This window comes from Hylobates moloch, unplaced genomic scaffold, assembly GCF_009828535.3.
Source record: "Hylobates moloch isolate HMO894 unplaced genomic scaffold, HMol_V3 SCAFFOLD_1, whole genome shotgun sequence".
Lineage (NCBI taxonomy): Eukaryota > Metazoa > Chordata > Mammalia > Primates > Hylobatidae > Hylobates > Hylobates moloch.
The window spans coordinates 223,838,721-223,865,789 of NW_026652276.1; the positions used below are offsets into that span (position 1 = coordinate 223,838,721).

General features: G+C 48.5%; 2 protein-coding genes and 1 pseudogene across 5 annotated transcripts; all 3 read left to right on the top strand.

The window, feature by feature from the left end:
- Positions 1 to 1,468: 1,468 nt before the first annotated feature.
- LOC116814445 (trypsin-2-like) lies at positions 1,469 to 4,950 on the top strand (annotated as a pseudogene).
- A 6,292-nt stretch (positions 4,951 to 11,242) lies between these two features.
- LOC116814447 (serine protease 1) lies at positions 11,243 to 15,538 on the top strand. 4 transcript variants are annotated; one of them, XM_032761986.1, is made up of 6 exons: positions 12,019 to 12,058; positions 13,071 to 13,230; positions 13,589 to 13,630; positions 14,295 to 14,548; positions 14,952 to 15,088; positions 15,386 to 15,538. In XM_032761986.1, exons 1-6 carry the CDS (start codon positions 12,019 to 12,021, stop codon positions 15,536 to 15,538), a joined length of 786 nt encoding a protein of 261 aa, XP_032617877.1. The 4 variants fall into 4 exon arrangements, with proteins under 4 accessions (XP_058283406.1, XP_032617877.1, XP_058283411.1 ...); XM_058427428.1 differs by having other exon boundaries at positions 13,616 to 13,618; XM_058427423.1 differs by lacking the exons at positions 12,019 to 12,058; positions 13,589 to 13,630 and adding an exon at positions 11,243 to 11,324.
- A 7,058-nt stretch (positions 15,539 to 22,596) lies between these two features.
- Positions 22,597 to 26,114, top strand: LOC116814446 (putative trypsin-6). The gene is given in 6 exon segments (XM_032761985.1): positions 22,597 to 22,636; positions 23,664 to 23,829; positions 24,175 to 24,216; positions 24,871 to 25,124; positions 25,525 to 25,661; positions 25,962 to 26,114. Coding segments are annotated over 6 exon segments (792 nt in total).
- Positions 26,115 to 27,069: the final 955 nt, after the last annotated feature.

Consider the following 27,069-nt stretch of genomic DNA (forward strand, 5'->3'; position numbering starts at 1 on the left):
CCATGGGCCCCACTTTGGCATTTTTTCCAATTCCCTCTGGTTTCCATTTCCTTCCTCCCTCTAGCCCCCTGGCCATGTCCAATTTCACTACCAAGTTTCTGAGCTTTTCCAATTTTCTCCACATCTCTAGAACATCTCTGCTTCTTTTACCTTTCAAAGAATCTAAACTTGAACTCTACTCACTCCTACCCATCACCAGCCTGAGCTCAGAGTTGCTGAGAAGGGAAAGCACCCTCATAAGGAAGCTCCTCCTTTCCTTACATCATTAGATCTGAGCGCAGACAGTGTCTCCATCTCCACACTGCTCTGGCCAAGTTGTGCCTCGGTCAATTACACGACTGTGTCTTAATAGCCTTGGTAGGGCCCAAATCAGGATATTCTCTGGGAAGTTTCACTTTGTACTGAGCCAAGCATAATCTCACTGCATCAAAAATAGAAAATTCTAGACCCACCCCTCCACATCTTCATTATTGAACCCAATATGTCACCCAATTACCACGTGCTCAAATCTCTACCTACTGCTGATTCTCAGATCAGATCGTATCCCAGATTTACCATGGTCCAAACTCTGACATGTGATCACGGGCATGTAATTCTGGTTCAGGCTCTCAGCCCCAAGCAGGTGGGTCAGTTTGAATCACCCTGAGAGCAGGTTGCAAGGACAACCATGAGGCTGCATAAAAAGAACCTATGACAGGATGCATATGAGACAAATGTCTTCACATTGAAGAAAGGGAGGAGTGCACCATTGGTTTTCCATCCTCCAGATGCACTGAGAAAGCTCCTACAGAAACTGTGCCCCTTCTTTCTTTGAAACACTTCCCATCCTTAAGCCTTGGTAGGAAGGAGAGCTTTCTGGAAGCCCAGAATCCTATGGAATGCTGAGTCTCCCTTCTCCTTACCCCTTAGTGCTGGAATTCTCATTCCCCAAAGCCTTGGATTTGACCTTCCCCCACAGTGACTGGAGAGAAGCATCTTCATATTCACAGGAATGAGCCTTAGATAAGACTTTGCTCCTCTCATGGGGGCCCCAGGATGCTGAAAAGCCAAGCTTGTTACCAACGCTTGTCCTTTCTTAAGTACATTAAATATATCCCCAATAGTTAAAAAGATTCCTAAACAGCCAGGCCATTCTCCCTCCTTCTAACTCTCCTCTCCTGGGCCCAAGAAAGCCCAGCTGTGTGATCCGGGGCTTGGCTTCCCCTGTCTTTACCATCCCAGCATCCTTCCAGGAAAGAGCGGGTCTCCCTCTCTGCTCTCAGAAGGCAAGTATCCTTATCATCTGTGAATCAAAAACCCAGAGTGGCCAAACATAGCCAAGCTGTTGCAAGACCCTAGGAAGGGGAAAGCTGCAGGTGTGTTTGTGCTGGGAGGAGCAGTGACCCGCACCTCACAGACACCTCCTCTCCTGATCCTTGGGAGGTATAAGGACAGGCCTTCCACCACCAGTCAGGTACACTCTACCACCATGAATCCACTCCTGATCCTTGCCTTTGTGGGAGCTGCTGGTGAGTTTCATGCCCTGCCTCAGGCCTCACCCACCCCCTTTCCTGGGAAACACATGCCCTGCCATTCTTGCCACCTCTCCTCTTTTGACTGTGCTCTGATATTCTATTTCCTCCATCTGGCATCTCTCCTTCCCATCCTCCTTGGGCTCTTTTTAAGCCTCACCTGTTCAACTTCTCCCTGACTTCACTCCCACCAATATCATTCATCCATACCCAAGCTATGGTTGGACAAGTTGGGAAGGGAGGCCAGATGGGGCTGGCCCATGAAATGAAGCAGCTGGCTTCAGGCTTGGCTCCTGCAGCACCAAAATAGCACCATTATAGCTACTCTTAACTTCAAATGCACGTGGGGAGGTTGGACAATTACTCATGCCAGAGACTCGACTCTACAAGTTCTAACTTCATTTGTCTGGGGTGCAGCCTGTGTTCTGGGCTTTTAAGGTTCCCAGGTGATTTTTAACATTTCCAGCCATGCAGCCAAGGTAAGGATTGCTGTTCTATTGGCCAATAACAACATCTACCTTTGTTCTGCCAAAGTGAACCTGGGGTCTGCCATCAACTCTGCCCTGACTGTACATATCTGAGCTATGGGGGAAGATGGTCATGGCCAGGTCTACGCAGCCAGGGGTTTCCCTAGCTTGGCCAAAGTATCCTGACAATCCACGGTTCAAATAGCCAGGGGAAGTACACAGGTGATGAATAAAAGAAGCACTCAGTGGGTGAGACAACCACATCCCAACTCCTATCCCACTGGAAGCATTTTGAGGACATCCTTTGTGTCCACAGCCTGGTGACCCCAGGAGAGATCTGAGCCCCCACAGGGTACCTAGCTATGTGCCCTGCAGGCACAGAGACTTGGGAGACACATCCAGTGATGCTCACCATGGGTGGCAGAGCTCCCTCCCTTGCCTAGATTCACGGTGCTTGTTAAGGATTTCTAGTTAGCAGGAAGCAACCAAAGGCTGGGAGCACCACCTGTAACATGCTACTAACTTGCCTTCTCCCTTCTCATCTCCAACCCAGTTGCTGCCCCCTTTGACGATGATGACAAGATCGTTGGGGGCTACACCTGTGAGGAGAATTCTGTCCCCTACCAGGTGTCCCTGAATTCTGGCTACCACTTCTGCGGTGGCTCCCTCATCAGCGAACAGTCGGTGGTGTCAGCAGCTCACTGCTACAAGTCATAAGTGTGGGGCACCTGACTGCAAAGCTCCCAGCCAGGCTGTCCGGGAGAGCTTTGCTTCTGCCCAGGGAACTACTGAGGGTGGGTAAGATGGATGGGAGAGATGGTGGAGAAGAAAACTTGTTGGCAGCAGCTGACTCTCCAGAGCAGAGAGTGAATACAAGACAGGAAGCTCTCACACCCAGGCAAATCCATGAAACAGCAAGGTTGTGGTCATAAAAGCAGGCAGGGATGATCTTGGGGAGGTGAGAAAAGCAGGCAAGTACCTTTTGCTGGTTAGCTACACATTAAAGCCACCGAAGAAGGAGTATTTAAAAATACTGATGCCTGTGTACTATCCCAGGGCAATTAACTCAAAATTTCCAGGAAGAGGGTGTGAATATCAGTGAATATTTCACACTCCACCTCTGGTAACTCTAGAGTGTATAGACAGAGGTGAGAACCGCTGCCTACACCAAGAACTCTCTAACCTGAGTATGTATCAGAACACCCTGCAGGCTTGTTAAGGCACAAATCACTGGGTCCCATCCCCAAGGTTCTGATCAGTAGGTGGGGGTAAGGACCAACAATTTACATTTCTAACAAGTTCCCAGGAGATGCTAATGCTATGGCTACCATTGGATTACATTACACAGAAGGCTGGTGCTCACCAGGCCAAGAACCGAGGGAGGAGCAGGCACTGTGCACAGTTAGCAAAGGCCTGGGGTGAAGAATGCTGGAAAACTTCAAGGAGCTCCTTGTGCCCACAGTGCTAGTGACCATGGAGATTGTGGGAAAGAGTCTGGGAAGGCAGATTGAGGGGAAGCCTCTGGTGGGATCCCTTTGACTCTTCCCCACCCCACTACCACCAACCTCTGAAGCAGAAAGGTCCTGGGTCTGACACCTGCACTGACCCACATCACTCCCCTGCCCATGCCTCCGGAGCTGTCCATGAGCAGGGAGCTTAAGGACCCATGGAAAGGTGGGATGGGTGCCCTGGCCGTGGGAGAAGGGTTTCACCATGCCTGCCCTGCCCATCAGCCGCATCCAGGTGAGACTGGGAGAGCACAACATCGATGTCCTGGAGGGGAATGAACAGTTCATCAATGCAGCCAAGATCATCCGCCACCCCAAATACAACAGCTGGACTCTGGACAATGACATCCTGCTGATCAAGCTGTCCTCAAATGCAGTCATCAATGCCCGCGTGTCCACCATCTCTCTGCCTACCGCCCCTCCAGCTGCTGGCACCGAGTGCCTCATCTCCGGCTGGGGCAACACTCTGAGCTCTGGTGGTGAGTGGGACCCTTTGTCCCTCTGCTTCCCTCCATCCCACAATTTCCAGAACAAACCATGCCCCTTAACTTGAATCCTCTCGCCTCCAAGCTTAAGACACATTTCTAGTGCCCATTACACACAGGCTCTGCACTGGGCACCAGAAAGATGGAAATTCTCAAGGACTCGGATCCTAAAATCAATAGTCAGGACAAATGGAGAACGAGCTATGATCACGTTTGGGAGGGGTTCAACAATGATCATTCTGGGAACTAAAAGCCAGAGTCCCTTGCCAGGACTTATGTTTTGGAGTCCTCTCCAGGGGCAGTGTTCCTCTTCAATGTTCCATCCTACATTATTGACTCTTTCCCTGGCCTGACCCACATTTCTTTCTTTGATCTCTTCCTGATCCTCACAGCCGACTACCCAGATGAGCTGCAGTGCCTGAACGCTCCTGTGCTGACCCAGGCTGAGTGTGAAGCCTCCTACCCTGGAAAGATTACCAGCAACATGTTCTGTGTGGGCTTCCTCGAGGGAGGCAAGGATTCCTGCCAGGTGATTTGACCCCTTCCCATGCTGAGGCTCCCACTGATACCCAGGCCCCGCCAGGGAAAATGACTGGAACTCCCAAGGCGGTGGAGCGGGGGAGGCTCCCTGCAGTGCCCCCATGGAGAAGTGAGGAAGGCTCCCTTGGGCTGCAAGCTGTCTGCTTAGGAAGAACAGAGAATGGGCCACGGTGAGAAGGACGTGGGGCCACAGAGCTGGCTGGAAATGGGTCATTTAAGGTTCAGAGTAAATGTAGCTATATTCCTCCTCCATCTCTCCATACAACTTGTCCCTTCTTCTCCCCAGGGTGACTCTGGTGGCCCTGTGGTCTCCAATGGACAGCTCCAAGGAATTGTCTCCTGGGGCTATGGCTGTGCCCAGAAGAACAAGCCTGGAGTCTACACCAAGGTCTACAACTATGTGGACTGGATTAAGGACACCATAGCTGCCAACAGCTAAAGCCCCTGGTCCCTCTGCAGTCTCTATACCAATAAAGTGACCCTGTTCTCAATGTCTGTGTCTGTGCCTGCTCCCTCTCACTCCTTCACACTGGAAAGCATCCTCCAATCTCAAGTCAGACACGACTGTCCCCCTTAAAGGTAAGCAGAGCCCCCATCTCCCCAAATGTGTTCCATGGTACACTAGATTAGCACATACAAACAGATGGATTCCAAAAATAAGAAGAAGCTTGGGAGAAAGGGGGGCACTGTTTTCTAGAGAAAAGTGTGTTTCTGAAAGGTGGTCTTTGTGGCAGGGGGTTTTGATTTTTATTTGGGCTCCTCACAGTGCGTAGAGCTACTCTGCCTTCAGAACAATCACAGCACAGAAAAGGTGTCAACATCTTCGAGGTGGCCCAAAAAATCTGACCAGCAGAATCTTATTGCTAAAATACAACAAGAATCACAAATGCTGTCGGTGATGACATGCCTCTCCTAGGAATGTGTCAGCACAAAACCCTCAACCAAGCCATCCCTTCTCATTCACCTGGAAAATCAGACTCAAGAAAATCTCCCTGGCCCCCAAACTCTTCCCTCAATTCCCTAGTTCCATCTCTATGAGCAGGCTAGAGAGATGTTCCGCCTACCATAGTGGGAGCCAGATTGCGACTTGGGAATCAAGCCCAGCTCTGCATGCTGCAATTTCATCTTCTTTGCCTTTGGGGTAGGACACCACAGTGAATCCCACAGGTAACACGAGCTCTCCACTCCGACCAGGAAAGAAACTAGAGAGGGTCAGGATTCACCCATTTGATCAATTAACTAAGGTAGGATTCGTTTTCACATAACTTGCTTGCCTTTGAGATACTTCAAGTGACTTATGTGGGACTCCTTAAAAAAAAGTGGAGGGAAAGACATCTGAGCAGCCACTCTGGCCACGTGTTGGCTGGCTTGCACCCACTGGATGCAGCAGAGGAAGGCAGGCCCCATGGCACCTCTGGCACCTGCCAAAGCCTCCTCTTGGCAATTCTGAAAGGGACCATGTTGGGGCCGTAGCTCCTCCAAGCTTGGCACTGAAGATCCAAGCAAGCTTCTCATTGAAATTCCACCTTCACCTTCTGTCCCACGTGGTTGTGGACACCCCTGGGAGCTGGTACCAAGGGCCAGGAGCAGCCATGGGAGACAGACAAGTTCAGAGCACATTTCCAGTTACAAGGAACAGGGCACAGGCCCCGAAGTGTCCACGGAGCAGCGGGCAAATTGCAGTGATGAGTAGAGGAAAACCTCTACATGGGGCACAACATTCCTGGCAAACACAGGGGACCGCAGTCCACATGCTGTGGAATTCACCCAAATATCCATCAGACACTTTTTTGGTAAACAGGAAATGTGTAAAATCAATTACCTTGAGAGGGCCATCTGGGCTCCAGACGTGTGGTTCATTTGAGGAGATGGCTACCACTCACTATCTTCAGAGGAAAACAGGGCTCAGGGCTCACACACAATGGACAGATACACACGGGTCACCCAGAATGTCAATACATACAAACATCACTTTGTTCAACATGGATTTTGTTTTTATGGAGTCCAAACCCAGACCCTAGTTCACCTTATAGCCTTGGGTTTGTCTGCTTTTGGAGACATATATCCAATAGATAGATAGACAGACAAGAGAGATACATTTTTTTCCCTTTCTTACTATAATGTCAATGCCTCATCTGAATATCATCATCACTCAAGAGTCAAGGGAAGAACCAAACTCTTCAAATAAACAGGGCTGGGCTGGGCAAGGAGTGTTAGTTTCCACTGTTTTCTGTCTCCATTCAGATCATTCCTGTCAAAGCCCAGCTGGTTACCTCAAGCCAAGACACAGACATAAGGATCCCAGTGGCCTTCCAGACGGCTGCTTCCACCTCCTACCTGGGCCACGTAGACTCTTTACACAGGAAAGTGAGTCCCCCCACTCAGAAGGGTTGCCAGCAGAAACAGTGCATGAAAATCACAGATAACCATGGTATTTCTTATAAGTGGTCAGTGTAAAATAAACCACCACCACCACCACCACCAAAAACACAAAACAAGCAAAAATAATGCTTATCATTCAAAATCCAAGACAAAATACTGTGTGAGAGTCAGGCCATGTGGTTGCATTTGCTCAGGCCACACAGCTTTCCCAGTACATGTGCTCACATGAAACCATGACATGTGAAGGTCTGCAGAGTGTGTGCTTGGGATCGAGTCTGGTACTCTTCACCTGTGGGTCCAGAGCAAAGGGCAAAGAGGCAGAAAGCTACAACTCCATCCACCGCCACGGCTTACGGCCTCCTTCTCACAGAGGCTCCGAAGAGCCCCCACCTCAGCCTTCACACAAAACATATCCTTCTGGCTGAACAATAGCCAGGCTGGAGTGCCGTGGCATGATCTCTGCTCACTACAACTTCCACCTCCCGAGTTCAAGTGATTCAGCCTCCCAAGTACCTGGGATTGCAGATGCAGGCCACCATGTCCAGCTAATTTTTTTTTTTTGTATTTTTATTAGAGACAGGGATTCACAATGTTGGCCAGTGTGGTTTTGAACTCCTGACCTCAAGTGATCCAAAGTGCTAGGATTACAGGTACGAGCCACTGCTTCTGGCCCAGGCCCCATTTTTTAAAAAATAATTTCAAATTTTATTTCAGATTCACGGGGTACATGTGCAGGTTTGTTACATGGGTATATTGTGTGATGCTGAGGTTTGGGGCACAAATGATCTCCTCACTCAGGCACTGAGCATAGTACCCAATAGGTATTTTTTCAGCCCTTTCCACCCTCCTTCTCTCTTCCCTCTAGTAGTTGCAATGTCTACTCTTCCCATCTTTATATCCATTTTTAACCAATGCTCAGCTCCTACTTATATATGAGAACGTGATATTTGGTTTTCTGTTCCTATGTTAAATTGCTTAGGATTATGGTCTCCAGCTCCATCCACGTTGCTGCAAAGGACAAGGACATGATTTTATTCTTTTCATGGCTGCATAGTATTCCATGGTGTATATGTACCACATTTCCTTTATCCAGTCTACCGCTCATGGCCACCTATGTTGATTCCGTGGTTTTGCTACTGTGAATAGTGCTGTGATGGACATGCAAGAGCATGTGTCTTTTTGGCAGAACAATTATTTTCCTTTGGGTAAATGCCCAGTAAAGGAATTGCTGGGTGGAAAGGTAGTTCTGTTTTAAATTCTTTCAGAAATCTCCAAATTGCTTTCACATTAATTTTTCCATGAACTGATTTACAATCTGGCCAATAGTGCACAAGAATTCCCTTTCCTCTGCAGCCTCACCAGCATCTTCTATTGTTTTGACATTTTAATAATAGCCACTCTGCAGTCAAGCTCTTTCAAGGCCAATGTGGGGAAGAGCCACAAACATCCCTTTTCCCGAAGAGAATTCTTGCCTGCCCACTGGTAGAATTCCTGTTTTCATCTGTCTTTCATTGTTTGTTTTTCAAACAAAAACTAAAGGTAAAGTGATATGATCTTCCACACCTGAACCAGTTTGTAGCCACCAGAGCCTGCTGGGAAGGGGTCCCTCATGCATGCATTGATTTTGTCATGTGGAATTTGAGAGATCAAGAAGCCCCATAGCAACCTACCATACAACTGCCCATCAGCGCTCATCCTTTCACAGGATTAGCTCAATTCTGGCTCTGCAGACACTGTCAGCCACAGGTGACAAACCCTGGGCCTCTGTGGGCTTCTCTCATCACCCAGGGCCAGAGTGGGCTGCCAGTCCTAGGCAAGTCACAGCAACATTCTCTTAAACTGATTTTAAGAATAAATCCACTTCACCAATAATCATCTGAGGGCACAGTCCCTACCTCCTTCCTTGGGGATTTTAAAACACATATCTCTTTGACCAAACAGGTAGATGGGATCTGACTTTAAAGGGGGGGAAATTAGGTTGAATTGAGATATCAGGAATGAATCCCAAATGTTTTTGTGTGGGGACAGGCATCCACATCCCGAAATATGCTTGGAGATGGAGAAAAATGCATGAGAGGAGAAGAGAAAAAAAAGGGCGACAAAGTGGCTGAAAGTAATTGAAAGCTTCTCTCGTGGTTCTTTCTGGCTCTGGCTGCTTTGCCAAGGTCTTGAGTGCAGGCAGGGCGAGCTCTGGCTGGGAGCTGCTGCTCTGGGAGATGGAAGATTCACTTCCCCTCCAGAAAGCTCATTTGATCATCTGTAAAATGGGCAATCCCATAGGTGGTTGTGATGATAAAATGAAAAAACATTCATAACTTATATGAGTTACATGCTGTATAGTAAGTTACATGCTATATAGTAAGCACACAGAAATAATTCACTGTTATCATAATTGAAGAACAGTGGTTGGGTGTGCTAAGCACTAAATACAAGCCAGAAAGATGTCTTAGAGAAGTAGGCAAAGAAATCTATAGTTCAGAATGAACAGTACCAAGAATGACATGTCCTCCAAATTGAGCTTGGGCAGCTGGATCTGCACCTATCCTACACATCTGAGTCTACAGTATGAGGTAACAGTCTCCACCTAGAGCTATCTTCTGTGCCTGTAAGGTCATTCCTTTTTGAAGAAAGTTGACCTCAGACTATACTGTGATCGTTTAAGGAAGAGCCCAAAATACTGGAGAAGGCTCGTCTTCAAACTCTACGTACCGTAAATCCTCATATTCTTGGGTGTTCCCTTTCAGACAGGGAATCAGAGCCACAAGCACTGATCAAAAAACCCCCTTTCAAAAAAAAGTTTTCCATCTCCTTCCAAGGTTCACCTCCCTGTTTAGTGCACACTGGTGTCTACAGTTGCTAGAGCAAGAGGCTCTCTTTATCCTCTAAGGCAAGAGTTCTGTGAAGACCCCATGACAAGGGGACAAAATGAAACAACATGTTTAGGGACAACACAGGAAAACCCCATATTATCAATGCTCCAAAACCTGGCTACCTCAGGCTTGGCCAGTTATTCATGAGCAGAGAGGTGTGTCATCTACATGGCAGTCATGGCCTGGTTGGGTCTGGAACTGTGGCAAGGTAAGGCTCTGAGACAAGGTGCCAGGAGAAAGATGAATTCAATCATCTATTTCTGCCAGGAAGAAAAGCACCAGGAAGTAATCAGATGTACAGTTTGTCCTCTGGGGACCTCTGCCTTGATCCTCAATAAATCTCCTTTTAGATGCCATGTGCAGCAATTCCTACACTTCACAATGCTCTCCATGGCTTCCATTGGCCTTGTGGTCAGCTCTGCCAAGATCTGTATTCTTGGGCAAGACAGAATGCTTCTGAATCTCAGTCTCTTGCTCTATAAATGGAAATAATTTTGCTCCGCACAAATCACAATTAGAATGTTTGTGGGAAGTTAAAGTGTGAAACTCAGCATCAATGAAAAGCAATGTACCACTGTTGCTTATGAAAACTCTTGTAAAGCTGTGAGGCACCGTGCACCATCTAAGTACAGCAGTGTTAGGTATAAGCCCATCAGTGATTAGAGGGGTTGCGGGGTGGAGAGGGGGTCTCCGAGCAGTGGATCTCCTGCCTCTGGAGAAGCAGGCTGGGCGGCAATACCAGGAGCTGAACCCGAAGGTACTCTGTGTGTCCTCTCAACTCCACTGGCCCCACTTTGGCATTTTTTCCAATTCCCTCTGGTTTCCATTTGCTTCCTCCCTCTAGCCCCCTGGCTGTGTCCATATTTCAACACCAAGTTTCTGAGTTTTTCTCATTTTGTTCACTGTCTCCAGAACATCCCTGCTTCTTTTACCTTTCAAAGAATTCAAACTTGAACTCTGCTCACTCCTGCCCATCACCAACCTGAGCTCAGAGTTGCTGAGAAGGGAAAGCACTCTCATAAGGAAGCTGCACCTTTCCTTCCATCATTAGACCTGAGCGCAGACAGAATCTCCATCTCCACACTGCTCTGGCCAGGTTGTGCCTCAGTCAATTACAAAACTGTGTCTTAGTAGGCTTGGTAGGGCCCAAATCAGGATATTCTCTGGGAAGATTCACTTTGTACTGAGCCAAGCATGATCTCACTGCATCAAAAATAGAAAATTCTAGACCCACCCCTCCACATCTTCGTTATTGAACCCAATATGTGACCTATTTACCATGTGCTCAAATCTCTACCTACTGCTGATTCTCAGATCAAATCGTAACCCAGATTTACCATGGTCCAAACTCTGACATCTGATCAGGGGCATGTAATTCTGGTTCAGGCTGTCAGCCCCGAGCAGGTGTGTCAGTTTGCATCACCTGCGTGCAGGTTGCAAGGACAACTGTGAGGCTGCATAAAAAGAACCTATGACAATATGCACACGAGAGAAACAAATGTCTTCACATTGAAGAAGGGGAGGAGTGCGCCATTGGTTTTCCATCCTCCAGACGCACTGAGTAAGCTCCTACCTAACCTGTGCCCCCTCCTTCTTTGAAACACTTCCCATCCTTAAGCCTTGGCAGGAAGGAGAGCCATCTGGAAGCCCAGAATCCTATGGAATGGTGAGTCTCCCTTCTCCTTACCCCTTAGTGTTGGAATTCTCATTCCCCCAAAGTCTTGCATTTGACCTTCCTGCACCCTGACTGGAGAGAAGGATCTTCATATTCACAGCAATGAGCCTTAGATAAGACTTTGCTCCTCTCATGGGGGCCCCAGGACACTGAAAAGCCAAGCTTTTTACCAACGCTTGCCCTTCCTTAAGTACATTAAATACATTCCCAATTGGTGGAAAGATTCCTAAACAGCTAGGCCATTTTCCCTCCTTTTAACCCTCATCTCCTAGGCCTAAGAAAGCCCAGCTGTGTGATCCGGGGCTTGGCTTTCCCTGTCTTCCCATCCCAGCATCCTTGCAGGAAACAGCCAGTCTCCATCTCTGCTGTCAGAAGGCAAGTTTCCTTATCACCTGTGAATCACAAACCCAGAGAGTGGCCAAACATAGCCAAGCTGATGCAAGACCCTGGGAAGAGGAAAGCTGCAGGTGTGTTTGTGCTGGGAGGAGTGGTGACCCTCACCTCACAGTCACCTCCTCTCTGGATCCTCGGGAGGTATAAAGATGGGTCCTCCACCACCAGTCAGGCACTCTCTACCACCATGAATCCACTCCTGATCCTTCCCTTTGTGGCAGCTGCTGGTGAGTTTCATGCCCTGCTTGAGGCCCCACCCACACCCTTTCCTGGCCGACAAATGCCTTTCCATTCTTACCACCTCTCCTCTTTTGACTGGGCTCTGATATTCTATTTCCTCCATCTGGCATCTCTCCTTCCCATCCTCCTTGGGCTCACCTGTTCAACTTCTCCCTGACTTCACTCCCACCACTGTCTTTCATCCATATCCCAGTTGTGGTTGGAGAAGCTGGGAAGGGGGCCAGGTGGGGCTGGCCCGCGAATTGAAGCAGCAGGCTTCAGGCTTGGCTCTGACAGAACCACAATAGCACCACTATAGCTGCTCATAACCTTAAATGCACCTGGGGAGGTTGAAAAATTACTCATGCCAGAGACTCAGCTCTAGAAATTCTAACTTCAATTGTCTGGGGTAGAGCTTGTGTTCTGGGCTTTTAAGCTTCCCAGGTGATTTTTAACATTTCCAGCCATGCAGCCAATGTTAAGAATTGCTGTTTTATTGGCCAATAACAAAGTCTACCTTTGTTCTGCCAAAGTGAGCCTGGGGGCTGCCCTCAACTCTGCCCTGACTGCACAGATCTGAGCTATGGGGGAAGGTGGTCATGGCCAGGTCTACGCAGACAGGGGGTTTTCCTAGCTTGGCAAAAGAATCCTGACAATCCAGGGCCCAAATAGCCAGGGGAAGTACACAGGTGATGAATAAAAGAAGCACTCAGTGGGTGAGACAACCACATCCCAACTCCTATCCCACTGGAAGCATTGTGAAGACATTCCTTGCTACCTCAGCCTGGTGACCCCAGGAGAGGTCTGAGCCCCCGCAGGGTACCTAGCTACGTGCCCTGCAGACACAGAGACTCAGTAGCCACATCCAGTGATGCTCACCAAGGGTGGGAGCGCTCCCTCCCTTGCCTAGCCTCACTATGCTTGTTAAGGATTTCTAATTAGCAGAAAGCAATCGCAGGCTGGGAGCGCCACCCCTAACATGCTACTGACTTGTCTTCTCCCTTCCTATCTCCACTCCAGTTGCTGCCCCCCTTGACGATGATGACAAGATCGTTGGGGGCTACACCTGTGAGGAGAATTCTGTCCCCTACCAGGTGTCCCTGAATTCTGGCTACCACTTCTGCGGTGGCTCCCTCATCAGCGAACAGTGGGTGGTGTCAGCAGCTCACTGCTACAAGTCGTAAGTGTGGGGCCCCTGACTGCAAAGCTCCCGGCCAGGCTGCCTGGGAGAGCTTGACTTCAACCCAGGGAACTACTGAGGGTGGGTAAGATGGATGGGAGAGGTGGTGGAGAAGAAAACTTGTTGGCAGCAGCTGACTCTCCAGAGCAGAGAGTGAACACAAGACAGGAAGCTCTCACACCCCAGCAAATCCATGAAACAGCAAGGGTTGTGGTCATAAAAGCAGGCAGGGACGATCTTGGGGTGGCCAGAGCTAGTGAGAAAAGCAGGCTAGTACCATTTGTTGGTTAGCTACACATTAAAGCCACCTAAGAAAGAAAGACTTTTTAAAAATACAGATGCCTTTGTCCTATCCCAGGGCAATTAAATCAAAATTTTCAGGAAGAGGGTGTGAATATCAGTATTTTACACTCTACCTCTAGTAACTGTAGAGTGTATAGACAGATCTGAGAACCGCTGCCTACACCAAGAACTCTCAAACCTGAGTATGCACAAGAACCACCTGCAGGCTCGTTAAGGCACAAATCACTGGGTCCCATCCCCAAGGTTCGGTTCTGATCAGTAAGTGGGGGTAAGGACAAAGAAATTACATTTCTAACAAGTTCCCAGGAGATGCTAATACTATGGCTACCATTGGATTAGATTACACAGAATGGTGGTGCTCACCAGGCCAAGAAGGGAGGGAGGAACAGGCGCTGTGTGCAGTTAGCAAAGGCCTAGGGTGAAGAATGCTGGGAAAACTTGAAGGAGCTGCTTGTGCCCACAGTGCTAGTGACCATGGAGATTGTGGGAAAGAGTCTGGGAAGGCAGGTTGAGGAGCAGCCTCTGGTGGGATCCCTTTGACTCTTCCCCACCCCACTACCACCAACCTCTGAAGCAGAAAGGTCCTGGATCTCACACCTGCACTGACCCACATCGCTCTCCTGCCCATGTGATATGGCCACACACCTCACCCCATGCCTCCAGAGCTGTCCATGAGCAGGGAGTTTGAGGACCCTGGGAAAGGTGGGATGGGTGCCCTGGCCGTGGGAGAAGGTCTTCACCATGCCTGCCCTGCCCATCAGCCGCATCCAGGTGAGACTGGGAGAGCACAACATCGATGTCCTGGAGGGGAATGAACAGTTCATCAATGCAGCGAAGATCATCCGCCACCCCAAATACAACAGCAGGACTCTGGACAATGACATCCTGCTGATCAAGCTCTCCTCACGTGCAGTCATCAATGCCCGCGTGTCCACCATCTCTCTGCCCACCGCCTCTCCAGCCACTGGCACGAAGTGCCTCATCTCTGGCTGGGGCAACACTGCGAGTTCTGGTGGTGAGTGGGACCCTTTGTCCTTCTACTTCCCTCCATCCTTACAATTTCCAGAATGAAGCATGCCCCTTAACTTAAATCCTCTCACCTCCAGGCTTAAGACACATTTCTAGTGCCCATTACACACAGGCTCTGCACTGGGCATCAGACAGATGCAAATTCTCAAGGACTTGGCTCCTAAAATCAATAGTCAGGACAAATGGAGAACGAGCTATGATCACATCTTGGGAGGGGTTCCACAATGATCATTCTGGGAACTAAAAGCCAGAGTCCCTTGCCAGGACTTATGTTTTGGAGTCCTCTCCAGGGGCTGTGTTCCTTTTCAGTGTTCCATCCTAGATTATTGTCTCCTTCTCTGGCCTAACCCACATTTCTACTTTCTTTGATCTCTTCCTGATCGTCACAGCTGACTACCCAGACGAGCTGCAGTGCTTGGACGCTCCTGTGCTGAGCCAGGCTAAGTGTGAAGCCTCTTACCCTGGAGAGATTACCAGCAACATGTTCTGTGTGGGCTTCCTTAACGGAGGCAAGGATTCCTGCCAGGTGATTTGACCAACCCTTCCCATGCTGAGGTTCCTACCAATACCCAGGCCCCACCTGGGAAAAAGATATGAACTCCCAAGGTGGCGGGGCTTAGGAGGCTCCCTCCATTGCCCCCATGGAGAAGTCACGCAGGCATTGGGCTGCAAGCTGTCTGCTTAGGAAGAACACAGAATGGGCCACCAGGAGAAGGACGTGGAGCCACAGAGCTGGCTGGGAAGGGGTCTTTTAAAGTTCAGAATAAATGTAGCTATATTCCTCCTCCATCTCTCCATACAACTTGTCCCTTCTTCTCCCCAGGGTGACTCTGGTGGCCCTGTGGTCTGCAATGGACAGCTTCAAGGAGTTGTCTCCTGGGGCGATGGCTGTGCCCAGAAGAACAAGCCTGGAGTCTACACCAAGGTCTACAACTATGTGACGTGGATTAAGGACACCATAGCTGCCAACAGCTAAAGCCCCCAGTACCTCTGCAGTCCCTATACCAATAAAGTGACCCTGTTCTCAATGTCTGTGTCTCTGCCTGCTCCCTCTCACTCCTTCACACTGGAAAGCATCCTCCAATTTCAGGTTAGACACGACTGTCCCCCTTAAAGGTAAGCAGAGGCACCAGCTCCCAAAATGTGTTCCATGGTACACTAGATTAGCACATACAAAGAGATGCAATCCAAAAATAAGCAGCAGCTTCGGAGCAAGGGGAGTACTGTTTTCCAGAGATACCTGTTTCAGAAAGGTGGTCTTTGGGGTGGGGGTGGGTATTGATTTTTATTTGGGCTTCTCACAGTAGTTAGAGCTACTCTGCCTTCAGAACAATCACAGCACACAAAATGTGTCAGCATCTTCGAAGTGGCCCAAAAAATCTGACCAGCTGAATCTTCTTGCTAAAATACAACAATAATGACAAATGCTGTTGGTGATGATTTGCCTCTCCCAGGAATGTGTCAGCACCAAACCATCGACCAAGCCCTCCCTTCTCATTCACCTGGAAAATCAGACTCAAATAAATCTCCCTGGCCCACTAACTCTTCCCTCAATTCCCTGGTTCCATCTCTGTGAGGCTAGAGAGATGTTCCGCCTACCATAGCAGGAGCCAGACTGCGACTTGGGAAACAAGCCCAGCTCTATAAGCTGGGCTTGATTTTCGTCTTCTTTGCCTTTGGGGTAGGACACAACAGTGAATACCACAGCTAACACCAGCTCCTCACTCTGACCAGGGAAAGAAACTACACAGGATCAGCATTCACCCATTTGATCAGTTAACTGAGGAAGGATTCATTTTCATAAAACTTGCTTGACTCTGAGACACTTCAAGTGAGTTATCTCGGATTCTTTAAAAGAGGTGGAAGGAAAGACATCTGAGGACTATGACACCACCAGCCACTCTGGCCACACGTTGGCTGGCTTGCACCCGCTGGATGCAGCAGAGGGAAGCAGGCCCTGTGGCCCCTCTGGCATCTGCCAAAGCCTCCTCCTGGCAATTCTGAAAGGGACCATGTTGGTACCGTAGCTCATCCAAGCTTGGCACTGAAGATCCAAGCAAGCTTCTCTTTGAAATTCCACCTTCACCTTCTGTCCCACGGGGTTGTGGACACCCCTGGGAGCTGGTACCAAGGGACAGGAGCAGCCAAGGGAGACAGACAAGTTCAGAGCACATTTCCAGTTACAGGGAACAGAGCACAGGCCTCCAAGTGTCCACGGAGCAGCGGGCAAATTGCAGTGATGAGTAGAGGAAAACCTCTACATGGAGCACAGCATTCCTGGCAAACACAGGGGACCGCAGTCCACATGCTGTGGAATACACCCAAGTATGCATCAGGCACTTTTTTGGTAAACAGTAAATGTGTAAGATCAATTACCTTGAGAGGGCCATCTGGGCTCCAGACATGTGACTTTTGTGAGGAGATGGCTACCACTCACTATCTCCAGAGGAAAACAGGGCTCAGGGCTCACACACAATGGACAGATACCCACGGGTCACCCAGAATGTCAATACATACAAACATCACTTTGTTCAACATGGATTTTGTTTTTATGGAGTCTAAACGCAGACCCTAGTTCAGCTTACAGCTTTGGGTTTGTCTGCTTTTGGAGACATATATCCAGTAGATAGATAGACAGACAAGACAGATACATTTTTTCCCTTCTTACTATAATGTCGGTGCCTCGTCTGAATATCATCATCACTCAAGAGTCAAGGGAAGAACCAAATGCTTCATATAAACAGGGCTGGGCTGGGCGGGGAGCATTAGTTTCCACTGTTTTCTGTCTTCATTCAGATCATTCCTATCAAAGCCCAGCTGGTTACCTCAAGCCAAGACACAGATGTAAGGATCCCAGTGGCCTTCCAGACCGCTGCTTCCACCTCCTACCTGGGCCACGTAGACTCTTTACACAGGAAAGTGAGTCCCCCCACTCAGAAGGGTTGCCAGCAGAAATGGTGCATGAAAATCACAGATAACCATGAGATTTCTTCCAAGAGGTCAGTGTAAAATAAACCAACGCTACCATCACCAAAAACACAAAACAAGCAAAAACATGCTTATTTAAAATCCAAGACGAAATACTGTGTGAGAGCCAGGCCATGGGGTTGCCTTTTCTCAGTCCACACAGCTTTCCCAGGCCATGTGCTCATGTGTGAGATGTGAAAGTCTGCAGAGGTGTGTGCTCAGGATCGAGGCTGATACCGTTCACCTGTGGGTCCAGACCAAGGGGAAATAAGGCAGAAAGCTGCAACTCTGTCCACCCCCACGGCTTAGGGCCTCCTGCTCACGGAGGCTCCTAAGAGTCCCCACCTCACCCTTCACACAAAACATCTCCTTCTGGCTCAACTACAGCCAGGCTGGAGTGCTGTGGCATGATCTCTGCTCACTACAGTCTCCGCCTCCCAGGTTCAAGTGATTCAGTCTCCCAAGTACCTGGGATTACAGGCACTCGCCACCATGCCCAGCTAATTTTGTTTGTTTGTTTTGTATTTTTAGTAGAGACAGGGTTTCACCATGTTGGCGAGGCTCATTTTGAACTCCTGACCTCAAGTGATCCAAAGTACTGGGATTACAGGCATGAGCCACCATTTCTGGCCCAGAACCCATTTTTTAAAAAAAATTTCAACTTTTATTTTAGATTCAGGGCATACATGTGCAGGTTTGTTACATGGGTATACTGTGTGATGCTGAGGTTTGAGGCACAAATGATCTCCTCACTCAGGCAGTGAGCATAGTACCCAATAGGTAGTTTTTCAGCGCTTTCCATCCTCATTCTCTCTTCCCTCTAGCGGTTGCAGTGTCTACTGTTCCCATCTTTATATCCATGTATACCAAATGCTCAGCTCCCACTTATACATGAGAACATGATATTTGGTTTTACATTCCCATGTTAATTTGCTTAGGATTATGGTCTCCAGCTCCATCCATGTTGCTGCAAAGACATGATTTCATTCTTTTCATGGCTGCATAGTATTCCATGGTATATATGCACCACATTTCCTTTTTCCAGTCTACCACTGATGGCCACCTAGATGATTCCATGGCTTTGTTATTGTGAATAGTGCTGTGACAGACGTGCAAGAGCATGTGTCTTTTTGGCAGACCAATTATTTTCCTTTGGGTATATGCCTAGTAAAGGAATTGCTGGGTGGAAATGTAGTTCTGTTTTTAATTATTTCAGAAATCTCCAAATTGCTTTCGCATTAATTTTTCCATAAACTAATTTACAGTCTGGCCAACAGTATATAAGCATTCCCTTTCCTCTGCAGCCTCGACAGCATCTTCTATTTTTTTTTTTTGACATTTTAATAATAGCCACTCTGCAGCCAAGCTCTTTCAAGGCCAATGTGGGGAAGAGCCACAAACATCCCTTTTCCCGAAGAGAATTCTTGCCTGCCCACTGGTAGATTTCTTGTTTTCATCTGTCTTTCATTGTTTGTTTTTCAAAGAAAAACCAAAGGTAAAGTGGTATGATCTTCCACACCTGAACCAGTTTGTAGCCACCAGAGCCTGCTGGGAAAGGGCTCCTCAAGCATGCATTGATCTTGTCATGTGGAATTTGAGAGATCAAGAAGCCCCATACCAACCTACCATACAACTGCGGATCAGCACTCATCCTTTCAAGGGATTAGCTCAGTTCTGGCTCTGCAGACACTGTCAGCCACAGGTGACAAACCCTGGGCCTCTGTGGGCTTCCCTCATCACCCAGGGCCACAATGGGCTGCCTGTCCTAGGCAGAGACACAGCAATATTCTCTTAAGCTGAAATTAAGCAAAAACCCACTTCACCAATAATCGTCTGAGGGCACAGTCCCTGCCTCCTTCCTCGGGGATTTTAAAACACATATCTCTCTGACCAAACAGGTGAGATCTGACTTTAAAGGGGGGAAATCGGGATGAATTGGGATATCAGGAATGAATCCCAAGTGTTTTTTTGTGGGGACAGGCATCCACTTCCCAAAATATACTTGGAGATGAAGAAAAATGCAGGAGAGGAGAAGAGTAAAAAAGGGAGACAAAGTGGCTGAAAGTCATTGAAGCTTCTCTAGTGGTTCTTTCTGGCTCTGGTTGCTTTGCCAAGGTCTTGAGTGCAGGCAGGGCCAGCTCTGGCTGGGAACTGCTGCCCTGGGAGATGGAAGATTCACTTCCCCTCCAGAAAGCTCATTTGATCATCTGTAAAATGGGCAATCCCATAGGTGGTTGTGATGATAAAATGAAAAAAACTTTAACTTATATGAGTTATATGATGTATAGCAAGTTACGTGCTATATAGTAAGCACATAGAAATAATTGACTGTTATCATAAATGAAGGACAGTGGATTGGTGTGCTAAGCACTAAATGGAAGCCAGAAAGATGTCTAGAGAAGTAGACAAAGAAATCAATAGTTCAGAATGAACAGTACCAAGAATGACATGTCCTCCAAATTGAGCTTGGGCAGCTGGATCTGAACGTATCCTACACATCTGAGTCTACAGTATGAGGTAACAGTCTCCACCTAGAGCTATCTTCTGTGCCGGAAAGGTCATTCCTTTCTGAAGAAAGCTGACCTCAGACTATACTGTGATCATTTAAGGAAGAGCCCAAAATACTGGAGAAGGCTCGTCTTCAAGCTCTAGATACAGAAAATCCTCATATTCTTGGGTGTTCCCTTTCAGACAGAGTCAAAGCCACAACCACTAATCCAAAAATCCCCTTTTCCAAAAAAATTTTCCATCTTCTACCAAGGTTCACCTCCCTGTTTAGTGCACACAGGTGTCTACAGTTGCGAGAGCAAGTCTCTCCTTCTCCTTTAAGCAGGAGTTCTGTGAAGAAACCATGCCAAGGGGACAAAACAAAACAACATATTTAGGGACAACACAGGAAAAACCCTATTATCAATGCTCCAAAACCTGGCTACCTCAGGCTAGGTCAGTTATTCGTGAGCAGAGGGGTGTGTCATCTACATGGCTATCATGGCCCGGAGGGTCTGGAACTGTGGCAAGGTAAGGCTCTGAGACAAGGTGCCAGGAGAAAGATGAATTCAATCATCTATTTCTGCCAGGAAGAAAAGCACCAGGATGGAATCAAATGTACAGTTTGTCCTCTGGGGACCTCTGCCTTGATCCTCAATAAATCTCCTTTTAGATGCCACCTGCAGCAATTCCCATACTTCACAATGCTCTCCATGGCTTCTGTTGGCCTTATGGTAAGGTCTGCCAAGATCTGTATTCTTGAGCAAGACAGAATCCTTCTGAATCTCAGTCTCTTGCTCTATAAATGGAAATAATTTTGCTCTGCACAAATCACAATTAGAATGTTTGTGGGAAGTTAAAGTGTGAAACTCAGCATCAATGAAAAGCAATGTACCACTGTTGCTTATGAAAACTCTTGTAAAGCTGTCAGGCACCTTGAACCATCTAAGTACAGCAGTGTTAGGTATAAGCCCATCAGTGATTAGAGGGGGTACGGGATGGAGAGGGGGTCTCCAAGCAGTGGATCTCCTGCCTCTGGGGAAGCTGGCTGGGCGGCCATACCAGGAGCTGAACCCGAAGGTACTCTGCGTGTCCTCTCAACTCCACTGGCCCCACTTTGGCATTTTTTCCAATTCCCTCTGGTTTCCATTTGCTTCCTCCCTCTAGCCCCCTGGCTGTGTCCAATTTCAACACCAAGTTTCTGAGCTTTTCTCATTTTGTTCACTGTCTCCAGAACATCCCTGCTACTTTTACCTTTCAAAGAATTCAAACTTGAACTCTGCTCACTCCTGCCCATCACCAACCTGAGCTCAGAGTTGCTGAGAAGGGAAAGCACCCTCATAAGGAAGCTCCTCCTTTCCTTCCATCATTAGACCTGAGCGCAGACAGCATCTCCATCTCCACACTGCTCTGGCCAGGTTGTGCCTCAGTCAATTACAAAACTGTGTCTTAGTAGCCTTGGTAGGGCCCAAATCAGGATATTCTCTGGGAAGATTCACTTTGTACTGAGCCAAGCATAATCTCACTGCATCGAAAATAGAAAATTCTAGACCCACCCCTCCACATCTTCGTTATTCAACCCAATATGTGACCCATTTACCATGTGCTCAAATCCCTACCTGCTGCTGATTCTCAGATCAAATTGTAACCCAGATTTACCATGGTCCAAACTCTGACATCTGATTGGGGCCATCTCAATCCGGTTCAGGCTGTCAGCCCCGAGCAGGTGGGTCAGTTTGCATCACCCTGAGTGCAGGTTGCAAGGGCAACCCTGAGGCCGCATAAAAAGAACCTATAACAGGATGCACATGAGAGAGACAAATGTCTTCACATTGAAGAAGGGGAGGAGTGCACCATTGGTTTTCCATCCTCCAGATGCACTGAGTAAGCTCCTACCTAACCTGTGCCCCCTCCTTCTTTGAAACACTTCCCATCCTTAAGCCTTGGCAGGAAGGAGAGCCAACTGGAAGCTCCAAATCCTATGGAATGCTGAGTCTCTCTTCTCCTTACCCCTTAGTGTTGGAATTCTTGTTGCCCTAAGCCTTGGATTTGACCTTCCCACACAGTGAGGGGAGAGAGGCATCTTCATATTCACAAGAATGAGCCTTAGATAAGACTTTGCTCCTCTAATGGGGGGGCTCCAGAACACTGAAAAGCCAAGCTTGTTACCAATGCTTGCCCTTCCTTAAGTATATTAAATACGACCCCAATAGTTAAAAAGATTCCTGAGCAGCCAGGCCATTCTCCCTCCTTCTAACCCTCATCTCTTCGGCCTAAGAAAGGCCAGCTGTGTGATCTGGGGCTTCACTTCCCCTGTCTTCCCCATCCTAGCATCCTTGCAGGAAAGAGCCGCTCTCCCTCTCTGCTCTCAGAAGGCAAGTTCCCTGATCACCTGTGAATCACAAACCCAGAGAGTGGCCAAACATAGCCAAGCTGATGCAAGAACATGGGAAGGGGAAAGCTGCAAGTGTGTTTGTGCTGGGGGGAACAGTGACCCTCACCTCACAGACACCTCCTCTCTGCATCCTCAGGAGGTATAAAGACGGGCCTTCCACCAACCGACAGGCACACTCTACCACCATGAATCCACTCCTGATCCTTGCCTTTGTGGGAGCTGCTTGTGAGTTTCAGGCCCTGCCTCAGGCCCCACCCACCCCTTTCCTGGCAGACACAGGCCCTGCCATTCTTGCCACCTCTCCTCTTTTGACTGTGCTCTGATATTCTATTTCCTCCATCTGGCATCTCTCCTTCCCATCCTCCTTGGGCTCTCTATAAGCCTCACCTGTTTCAGCTTCTCCCTGATTCCATTCCCACCACTGTCATTCACCCATATCTGAGCTGTGGTTGGAGAAGCTGGAAATGGAGACCAGGTGGGGCTGGCCCACAAAATAAAGCAGCAGGCTTCAGGCTTGGCTCCAACAGCACCAGAATAGCACCACTATAGCTGCTCTTAACCTTGAATGCACCTGGGGAGGTTGAAAAATTACTCATGTGAGAGACTCAGCTCTAGAAATTCTAACTTCATTTTTCTGGAGTGCAGCCTGTGTACTGGGCTTTTAAGCTTCTCAGGTGATTTGTAACATTTTCAGGCATGCAGCCAAGGTTAAGAATTGATGTCCTAGTGGCTAATAACAACGTCTACCATTCTCTGCTGAAGTGAGCCTGGGGGCTGCCCTCAACTCTGCCCTGACTACACAGATCTGAGCTATGGGGGAAGATGGTCATGACCAGGTCTACGCAACCAGAGGGTTTTCCTAGCTTGGCCAAAGTATCCTGACAATCCAGGACTCAAATAGGCAGAAGAAGTACACAGGTGATGAATAAAAGAGAGAAGCATTCAGTGGGTGAGACAACCACATCACAACTCCTATATCACTGGAAGCATTTTGAGGACATTCTTTATGACCTCAGCCTAGTGACCCTAGGAGAGATCTGAACCCCCACGGGCTACCTAGCTACGTGCCCTGGAGACACAAAGACATGGGAGCCACATCCAGTGATGCGCACCAGGGGTTGCAGCGCTCCCTCCCTTGCCTAGCTTCACTGTGCTTGTTAAGGATTTCTAATTAGCAGGAAGCAACCGAAGGCTGGGAGCACCACCCCAACATGCTACTGACTTGCCTTCTCCCTTCCCATCTCCACTCCAGTTGCTGTCCCATTTGATGATGATGACAAGATTGTTGGGGGCTATACCTGTGAGGAGAATTCTGTCCTCTACCAGGTGTCCTTGAATTCTGGCTACCACTTCTGCAGTGGCTCCCTCATGAGCGAACAGTGGGTGGTGTCAGCAGGTCACTGCTACAAGCCATAAGTGTGGGGCCCCTGACTGCAAAGCTCCCACCCAGGCTGCCTGGGAGAGCTTGGCTTCAGCCCAGGGAAATAAAGAGGTTGGGTAAGATGGATGGGAGAGGTGGTGGGGAAAAAGCTTGTTTTCAGCTGCCAACTCTCCAGAGCAGAGTGAACACAAGACACGAAGCTCTCACACCCAGGCAAATCCATGAAACAGCAAAGGTTGTGGTCATAAAAGCAGGCAGGGATGATTTTGGGGTGGTGAGAGCTAGTGAGAAAAGCAGGCAAGTACCTTTTGCTTGTTAGCTACTCATTAAAGCCACCTAAGAATGAGTTTTTAAAAATACTGATGCCTGTGTCCTATCCCAGGGCAATTAACTCAAAATTTTCAGGAAGAGGGTGTGAATATCAATGAGTATTTCACACTCTACCTTGGTAACTGTAGAGTGTATAAACAGAGCTGAAAACTGCTGCCTATACCAAGAACTCTCAAACCTGAGTAGGTACCAGAAACACCTGCAGGCTTGTTAAGGACAAATCACTGGGTCCCATCCCCAAGGTTCTGATCAGTAGGTGGGGGTAAAGAACAAGAATTTACATTTCTAACAAGTTCCCAGGAGATGCTAATACTATGGCTACCCTTGAATTAGATTACACAGAAGGGTGCTTCTCACCAGGCCAAGAAGGGAGGGAGGAGCAGGCACTGTGCGCAGTTAGCAAAGGCCTGGGGTGAAGAATGCTGGGAAAACTTCAAGGAGCTCCTTGTACCCACACAGCTAGTGACTATAAAGATTGTGGGAAAGAGGCTGGGAAGGTGGGTTGAGGAGCAACCTCCAGTGGGATCCCTTTGGCTGTTCCCCACCCCATTACCACCAACCTCTGAAGCAGAAAGGTCTCACACCTGCACTGACCCACATCCCTCTCCAGCCCAGGCGATATGGCCACACACTACACCCCATGCCTCCAGAGCTGTCCATGAGCAGGGAGCTTGAGGACCCTGGGGAAGGTGGGATGGGTGCCCCGGCTGTGAGAGAAGGGCTTCACCATGCCTACCCTGCCCATCAGCCGCATCCAGGTGAGACTGGGAGAGCACAACATCGAAGTCCTGGAGGGGAATGAGCAGTTCATCAATGCAACCAAGATCATCCGCCACCCCAAATACAACAGGAAGACTCTGAACAATGACATCATGCTGATCAAGCTCTCCACACCTGCCATCATCAATGCCCATGTGTCCACCATCTCTCTGCCCACCGCCCCTCCAGCTGCTGGCACCAAGTGCCTTATCTCTGGCTGGGGCAACACTGCGAGTTCTGGCAGTGAGTGGCATCTTTTGTCCTTCTACTTCCCTCCATCCTCACAATTTCCAGAATGAAGCATGCCCCTTAACTTAAATCCTCTCGCCTCCAGGCTTAAGACACATTTCTAGTGCCCATTACACACAGGCTCTGCACTGGGCACCAGAGAGGTGAAAAGTCTCAAGGACTTGGCTCCTAAAATCCAGAGACAGGACAAATGGAGAACTTGGTGCGATCACTTCTTGGGAGGTGTTCAACAATGATCACTCTGGGAACTAAAAGCCAGATTCCCTTGCCAGGACTTGTTTTGGAGTCTTCTCCAGGGGCAGTGTTCCTCTTCAATGTTCCATCCTACATTATTTTCTCCTTCTCTGGCCTGAACACATTTCTACTTTCTTTGATCTCTTCCTGAAACTCACAGCGGACTACCCAGATGAGCTGCAGTGCCTGGATGCTCCTGTGCTGACCCAGGCTTAGTGTAAATCCTCCTACCCTTTAAAGATTACCAGCAACATGTTCTGTGTGGGCTTCCTTGAGGGAGGCAAGGATTCCTGCCAGGTGATTTGACCAACCCTTCCCATGCTGAGGCTCCCACTGATACCCAGGCCCCACCCAGGAAAAAGATTTGAACTCCCAAGGTGGTGGGGCTGAGGAGGTTCCCTGCAGTGCCCCCATGGAGAGGTGAGGAAGGCTCCCTTGGGTTGCAAGCTGTCTGCTTAGGAAGAACAGAGAATGGGCCACCATGAGAAGGACTTGGAGCCACAGAGCTGGCTGGAAAGGGGTCTTTTAAGGTTCAGAGTAAATGTAGCTATATTCCTCTTCTATCTCTCCATAAAACTTGTCCCTTCTTCATGCCAGGGTGACTCTGGTGGCCCTGTGGTCTCCAATGGACAGCTTCAAGGAGTTGTCTCCTGGGGCTATGGCTGTGCCCAGAAGAGAAGGCCTGGAGTCTACACCAAGGTCTACAACTATGTGGACTGGATTAAGGACACCATAGCTGCCAACAGCTAAATCCCCCGGTACCTCTGCAGTCTCTATACCAATAAAATAACCCTGTTCTCACTGTCTGTGTCTGTGCCTGCTCCCTCTCACTCCTTCACACTGGAAAGCATCCTCCAATCTCAGTTCACACACGACTCTCCCGCTTAAAGGTAAGCAGAGGCACCAGCTCCCAAAATGTGTTCCATAGTACTCTAGATTAGCACATACAAAGAGATGGAATCCAAAAATAAGAAGAAGCTTCGGAGAAAGGCAGGGCACTCTTTTTTAGAGAAACGTGTGTTTCAGAAAGGTGGTCTTTGGGGGAGTATTGATTTTTATTTGGGTTTCTCACAGTGGATAGAGCTACTCTGCCTTCAGAACAATCACAGCACAGAAAAGGTGTCAGCATATTCGAGGTGGCCCAAAAAATCTGACCAGCTGAATCTTATTGCTAAAATACAACAATAATGACAAATGCTGCTGGTGATGACGTGCCCCTCCCAGGAATGTGTCAGCACCAGACCCTCGACCCAGCCCTCCCTTCTCATTCACCTCAAAAATCAGACTCAAATAAATCTCCCTGGCCCCCTAGCTCTTCCCTCAATTCCCTAGTTCCATCTCTGTGAGCAGGCTTGAGAGATGTTCCACCTAACATAGCGGGAGCCAGACTGTGACTTGGGAATCAAGCCCAGCTCTGCATGCGGCGTTTTCATCTTCTTTGCCTTTGGGGTAGGACGCCACAGTGAATCTCACAGCTAACAGCAGCTCCCCACTCTGACAAGGGAAATAAACTAGAGAGGGTCAGAATTCACCCATTTGATCAATTAAATGAGGAAGGATTCATTTTCATAAACTTTGCTCGCCTTTAAGACACTTCAAGTGAGTTATTTGGGACTCATTAAAAAAGGTGGAAGGAAAGACATCTGAGGGCTGTGACACCATGCAGCCACTCTAGCCACACATTGGTTGGCTTGCACCCACTGGA